Source organism: Martes martes, assembly GCF_963455335.1.
Source record: "Martes martes genome assembly, chromosome: 10".
Classification (NCBI taxonomy): Eukaryota; Metazoa; Chordata; class Mammalia; order Carnivora; family Mustelidae; genus Martes; species Martes martes.
The window spans coordinates 46,308,075-46,315,283 of record NC_137898.1 but is presented as its reverse complement, the minus strand read 5'-3'; the positions used below and the strand labels follow the sequence as shown (position 1 = coordinate 46,315,283).

Here is a 7,209-nt window from a genome sequence, read left to right as displayed (position 1 = left end):
TGCTCACGGACCTGTTTGTGCCTAGTGGTCCCTGGGAGATCATTTCGGAACTTTGGCCAGCCTCAGTGGGTGGCAAATAGGCTCAAAGACCGAGAGGAAGGCAGCCTTGGATAGCAAGCCCCTTTAATGAGTTCTGGGACGTTTTCGCCCTGCTTTAAGTCCTAGCCCCAATTTAAGACTCTGCTAAGCTTGGTTCTTGCAGGGAATTCCTTGCCAGAGTGCGGAGCAGGTAAGCAGAATTTGTTTCTTCAGTTTCTCTAAGATTCCATCGGTAGAGAAAATTCTCTTTTTAGCGACCTCCCCATGCCCCACCAGGTAAGAGCAAAAGCCCAACACAGGGAGGACAGCTCTGGGTTGTGATAGGAGAGCTGCTTTGGTGACAGGGTGCTCAGAGATTATCTTCAGTGGAGACCTGGCCAGGATGTGAATTTGAGAGGGTGCCCGGTGGTGGGGAGGGGGCTACCGACAGAATCCTCTTCACCCAGTTGTCCTGCTAGGATAGCTCTGTTGTTACTCTGCTGGTTTTGCTAATCTATGCATGCTACAGGCTCACTGGATCTTTCAGCAGTCCACTTCCCTGGGGAGGAAACAATCATAAAGGGAATCACATGACCAGCCTGAAGCCGCCATCCCAGCGAGTTAGAGGTAGAAGCAGGACTAGAGCCCAGGTCCTTGGGCTCACACAATTCAGACTGGTGCAGAAGGTGACATCTTTCTTCCCTTGCAGAGAAGCATCATGGGCTTCTGGAAGTTCTCTCCTTTCCTGGTTCTCAGCATCCTGGCCCTGTACCAGGTGGACATCCTCCAGGCAGCACCATTCAGGTAAGACTGCCCTGGCAGTAGTGCACCCCCCCTCCCACTGCTCAGACCATGCCTTTCTCAGAATTCTGGTGTGCTGAAAGTTTACTAACTGGTGAGAGGGGCAACGGGGAAGTGTGTAGCCCATAACTGAAAAATAGCAATGAATTTCATACAACCCATTGAGTCTCACTAATGCTTCTGTTGTTTTTACCAGGAAGCCTGGATGCTTATTCTGGGGAGAGGCTGGCAGGGACTCAGAGCTGTATTGGGTTTTCTTTCCCTCCCCAGGTCTGCTCTGGAGAGTCCTACAGACACTGCTGTGGGCAAGGAGGAGGAAATGCGACTCCTTCTGGCTGCAGTGATGAAGGAGTATGTGGAGATGCAGATGAAGGCCCAGGAGCTGCACCAGGAGCGGGAGACTGAGGGCTCCAGGTGAGGCTTCCCCCACCCCCGGCTCAGCTCAGGGCATCCCCTCCCTCTTGTGATGCCCGGGAAGGCATATCCCAAGAGGTAAGAGAGAACACAGCTAGAAGGAGGCGAGAACCCTGCCATGGTTCACCTCCACCTGGGGCCCAGGATTCTAAGGCTCCACTGACAAGAGGTCACAGAGAAGATGGTTAGAGCACATAGAAAAAGATCCCTTTCTGAAAGCAGTTAGGGAAGGTATGAAATCCCCCACTCTGGCAACGGGGCTGGCAGCACCGAGGAGACTTCCCGGGATAGGAGGAATTGGGACTAGTAAGTGTGACCTCTCGCTGACAGGTCTTCTCTTCTTTCTCCATCCCGCTAATTAGAGTCACCGTCCAGAAGAGATCCTGCAGCTCTGCTACCTGTGTGGCCCACTGGCTGGGAGGTTTGCTGAGCAGAGCCGGAAGCGTGGCAAACACCAACCTGCTGCCTACCAGCATGGGATTCAAAGTCTACAATCGCCATGGCAGGGAGCTTAGGGCTTAAGCCGTGAAAGTGCTCCAGGAAGAAGGTGACTGCCCTTCTAGTGTCTGGTGGAAGGATGGAAACCCGAGTAGTGCAGGGGTGCAGTCCACACGTTAAGCCTCTGAGAGCCCTCTATTAGCCGTACGACCACGGGCCAGACATGTTTTCCGAGCCAGTTTCTCCATCTGTGAATCAAGGACAACAATAGTATCTACTTGCTAGATTAATATAAAGACTGAATGAGATAATAGATGTCAATATTTTCACAATTAATAAGTTACTAAATTCTGGTTGTTATTTGTTTTTTTCTAGGTCACCATGAAGCGAACTCTATTTCCTTTAATTTAAAATGAATGCAACTCATAGGATAAGGAGCATGGAAAACACATACATCTGCATGCTTAATATTAAAAACATTCTTGTCTGAAATAAACTATATCTAAATAAAAAGAATAAAATTATCGCAATTACCTAGTGTGCATCTTTTTGTATGACAGCATGTCTGTATCTGGTAGCAAAGATGGGCCCTGTGAGCCAACCCATGGATGTTGGCAGTCCTGCAAACCCTCAGGGGGATGGGGAGTAGCTGCCTGGTAGGTGTCTGGGGGCACATAATAAATGCGGGGCCTGCACGAAACTCTGTGAAGAAATGTTGTCACTGGTGAACTTCATCACGATAAGAAAGGGTTTTTGACACATTTGAGAGGAGTCCCTACTGCTATTTATGGTGTTTCTCCCGGAAAGCCTAAAGACCCGTGAACGCTTTGTCGAGGAGGCTGACCATGAAGCAAAGGCAACATGCTTGGGATGGGATGGGTTCTCAGTATCCCTTTCTGGAATTAGAACTCTACACATCTCAAAGACAATTCCCCTTTATTTGCAGAGTTCCCTGGTCCCCAGTCCCAGAGGTTGTCTGTGCACTTCCTCTTGACTCAGGTTTGCCCTTGCCCAGCCCTGCCTTTCCTCCCCGTCAGCAGCCCCCCTCCTCCCCATAGCCTGCAAAGCCCTTGAGAAACAGTGGCTCAGAGTCTGAGATGTTGCCATAGACTGACAAGCCAGGAAAGGTCAGTAGGTACCATTCAGTCCAACTTTTCTTATTCTCTGGGGTGCGGAGAAGAAAAGCATGTTGCTCGAAAGCCTGTACTACGTTTAACAGAGACATTTATACCTTTAACAAGTACTCATTGAGTGGCTGCTATGTCCTGGACTCTAGTCCAGGCCCTAGAAGTACAGGGATGAACAGAAGGGACACTCTAACTGGGGGAGAGTAGGGTGATATACGCAGTGGCATCAGAGATGCCTGGTACTAGAAAGAGCCTGGGATGTCGGAGTTTAATGCTTTACCTGATGTAGGAATTTCCCAGTGTCAGCATCCTTGGCACCTGCTGGGACTGTCAGTGCCATGCTGCTGATTGGCTCCTAGGGTGACTGCGCAGCCAGCTTCACCTGTGGATGGTCAGTTTGGTGAGATTGTTTAGTTGGAAAGTCACCCCCTTCTACCCACTGGCTAGTTATTTTTTCAGGAGCCCTTGGATCATGACCCTTGTTCCCATTCAGTCCATCCTCCACACTGTCACCCACTGTTGCTGGAAATCACCCACATGTCTCCTTTATACACAAAGTACTTCTTTGACTCCCCATCCCATGGAGTAAACCCCTGGGGCATTGCACCGGCTTCCAAGGTCCACATTGATCTTCCCTCCCCCCCGCCCCCCCCAACCCCATGACCGGCCTGGCCTCATCTTGTACTTCCTTCTCACACACTGGGCTTCTTGCTATGCTCCAACCCACAAACCTGGGCACTAACCCCCTCTAGTGTTTGCACCTGCTGCACCTGTTGCAAAATGCCCCCCATCCCGTGACCCCATTTCCTCCAGATCTTCACTCAAATGTCATCTGGCCTGGCCATCCTTTCTGAAATTGTATCTCACCTTGCCAACACACCTTAACCCTCTTCTCTGCCTTGTTTTTTTCTCTTTACCACTTACTACCTTCTGTTAGAGTTTACCTTTTAAAATTAGTGTGACATTTGTAACCCATTCCATAAATGTTGTAAATCCTACCTGAATAGGGATATGCCTCTTTTGATAATTGCTTATTTCTCAATACACAGAACAGTAAGCCTGGTACAAGGTAGCACTCAAATATTTATTTATTGAATGAATGAGAGAATGAATGGAATTATGTCTCCTCTTTTATGTTTGTGGTCAACTCTCAAGTCCCTGCTCGGCCTGACTTTCTTCAGGGCAAACTGTCCAAGGGCAGTTCAGACACCTGGACTGTGAACCCTTCAAATGCCTGGATGCTTCTGCAATGGCCACCAGCGACTCTGCCTTTTGCCTCAAGACCTCCACAAGGCCTGTTTCTTTGGTTTGAGCACCCTTCCTGCCCTACAGTTCCCCTCCTCCAGATTCATCTGACCAGCTTTTCTTCCTCCCACACTGTAAACAAGGCAGACAGGCAGGGTGCTCTCTAGGAGTGATACCTAAGACTAGGTAAGTAAGTTCAAATCAGAAGGGGAAATAGCTGGGAAACCATCTTAGTCTGGGATCAAAGGCAACTTCACCAATCCTTAAGCTAACACTGCACTGAATTCCCTCCAGACTCTGGATATTTCTCCATTGACTCAGAGCTCACAGAGTATGAGTGACTAATGAACGAACCTTCAAACCATGACATACGGCGCATGGGTGCACAGAACCCTAAGAAGCTATGTAAAGAGTGGTTAAGGAATCAAAGCACAACATGGAACAACAGAAGACTTTTGCTGGGCTGCATCATCAATCCTTACGACTCAAAACCACATGGGCCTTTAGAGCAGAAGAATGTCCTGTAGTATCATTAAGATCATGGCAAATACTCAGAGCTTGAGAATATATGCTGTGGCTGATTGAATTACTGCTCCCAAGTCTTCACTATGCCATGGTAGGATGAGCAGTCTTGCCTTGGCCACATGGTTGGTAAGATGGACATCCCCGCCCCTTGATGTTGAGCTTAGCCAAGTAGCTTGACTCGGCTGATGCAATGTTGGTAGATGTGGTAAAGCTGAGGCCTGAAATGTGTTTGCATGTTTGAGTTTTGTACTCTTGTGATACTGCCATCACCCAGAAATGTACATGTTTAGGTGTCCTTTGCCCCTTTGGCCTGGACTCCAAAACAAGGTCTGTGGACCTAAATCTGACCTGTGGTCTAGATCCACATGCGGCCAACATCAGCTGAGATCATCCTCATCCCTACTACACGTCCATCACCAAGAAAATAAGCATTTGCCTTTGTAAGCCAAGAGGGTTTCGAGGTTGTTTATATGTAATATTGCTGTGGCAAAAGATGACCAGTATATAGGCTTCGGAAGTGTTATAAAGTGAATGTGTCCCCCCACAAACTCTAACCCCCAATGTGACTGTGTTTGGAGACAGGGTCTGTAGGGAGCAGCTAAGATTAAGTGAGATCCTAAGCAGAGGGTCCTGATCTGATAGGACAGGTGTCCTTATAAAAACAGAGAGCAATCAGAGATCCCTCTCTTTCCCTCTCCACGCACACACATAGAAGGGGTCTGATGGGGACACAGTGAGTACATGGCCATTTGTAAGACAGAAAGCAAGACTTCACCACACGGCAATGCTGATGGGACTTTGATCTCACAAGTCCAGCATCCAGAACGGAGAACAGTACGTGTCTGCTGCTGAGCCGTCCAGCCTGTGCTGTTCAGTAATGACTGCCAGACTAATACAGGGGTCATTAGTTGGTGGAACTATTTTTGGTACCACAGCTTGTTTTTCCTCTCACTGAGACTTTGAGCTTTGTGTCGATTTGCTCAATGTCCAAATGAGCAGTTTTATTCATTTCCTTTTATGAGTTCATTTGCATTTTGTTGCCCTAAAATCGACTTAAGGAATATTCATTGTGTTTGGTTCAATCTCCTGCTGCTGAAACTGGATCATCTGTACTGTAGATAATGAAGTGGTTTTCTCTCGTACTGAATACATACATCCCACTATAGAGCAGTGAGTATGGATATATGTACCGACCTGGAGCAACCTCACATATAATACTGAGTACAAAATAAAGCAAGTTTCGAAGGACAGATACCAGATGATACTATCTGTTTTGCATTTAAAACATGTCTAATATTACATACAAAACCTACAGATGTATACAGTCATTCATAGGGAGAATAAACATCACATTCTAAAAAAAGTAACTTTACAGGGTGGGAACAAAATGTCAATAAGAAGGGTGTTTAGTGGGCACCCACGATGGTTTTGTTTTATTGTGTAAGCCGGGTAGTTGGTATATGTGAATGGTCACGATATTTGTGTTTAGTAGGAAAGAATTTCATAAGTATGAGTCTTTTACATTAAGGCAACTGTTGTCAATTTTTTAAATGTATAAATTTTAAATACCCAAAGAGGATCTGTTCTGTTCAATGGAAAGCATGAAAAAAAAAAAAACCAACCTAAAATATCCAGTGAATGCACAATTGAGAAAAGATGGCAGTAATAAATACTCATATAGCTTTAGAATAGTGGTATATTAAAGTCACCAATTGAGAGCCAAGACTATCTGCTGCGTCTTTTTAAAGAATACAACAATATTTTTCCACAAGAGAAACATTTAGAACAGAAGGACTCAGAATTGATTAAAATAAATGGGTAGTAAAAGATGTGACAAATATGAACAAAAATAAGTTGAAATAAGGTCATAATCTGGGATCAAAATCGAATTCAAGGCAAAAAACAATTTATTGGAAATGGAAAGGTGTCATGTGATGGGAAAAGGAACCAAATGTCAAGAAGATATATTGGTAATACACACACATGCACCCAACAACATGGCCTCAAATTATGTGAAACAAAACCCGACAGAACTGCAGGTGAAATATGTGTATCAAGAATTCTTGTTATGGAATTAATGTACCCCGCTCAATAAGCTATTAGCTTTTGGAATCAGCTTCAAATGCATGGTTCAAAGCTGGCTCTCCAAATACCCCTGACACTATGATAGGTTTGAGAAAACACAGTGTTTATAACCACAAAGGTGTGATAGAGCTTATTAGTTATAAGATTATGTCTACTTTTCCCAAAACCATTTATGAAATAAACCAGCATGTATCACATTGATTTTAACACCAGCCTTATACGCTAGTCTCCTTCTGGCCTTCTTTTCTTCTCCACTGATAACTGTCTATATACTAGTAACACGGTTTCATTACCAGTAGGATAAAGGTACTTCAGCTTCTCTTTTTCAAAATGCTCTTGGCAATTTTTACACATCTATTCTTCCAGAAGGAAGTTAGAATAATTGTCAATTTTTAAAAATCCTGTTTTGATTTTGTCTGGCATTGGGCTTTCCAGGTAGACAACTGTATCATCTCTAAACAATAGTAAATCTTTGTTCGCATTTTTGTTCTTTTTGTATCATGTAGAACTTCTTTATAATGTTGAGGCAAAAATGATTACAGTTATCCCTGATGAT

The 7,209-nt window shown here is 45.2% G+C and overlaps 1 protein-coding gene across 1 annotated transcript; it reads left to right on the top strand.

The window, feature by feature from the left end:
* Positions 1–736: 736 nt before the first annotated feature.
* LOC308351466 (calcitonin receptor-stimulating peptide 1-like) lies at positions 737–1,755 on the top strand (the record flags this gene model as incomplete). Its single annotated transcript, XM_080817120.1, has 3 exons — positions 737–822; positions 1,090–1,233; positions 1,596–1,755. The coding sequence occupies 3 exons, from the start codon at positions 737–739 to the stop codon at positions 1,753–1,755; spliced, it is 390 nt and encodes a 129-aa protein (XP_080673246.1).
* Between the last annotated feature and the right edge of the window lie 5,454 nt (positions 1,756–7,209).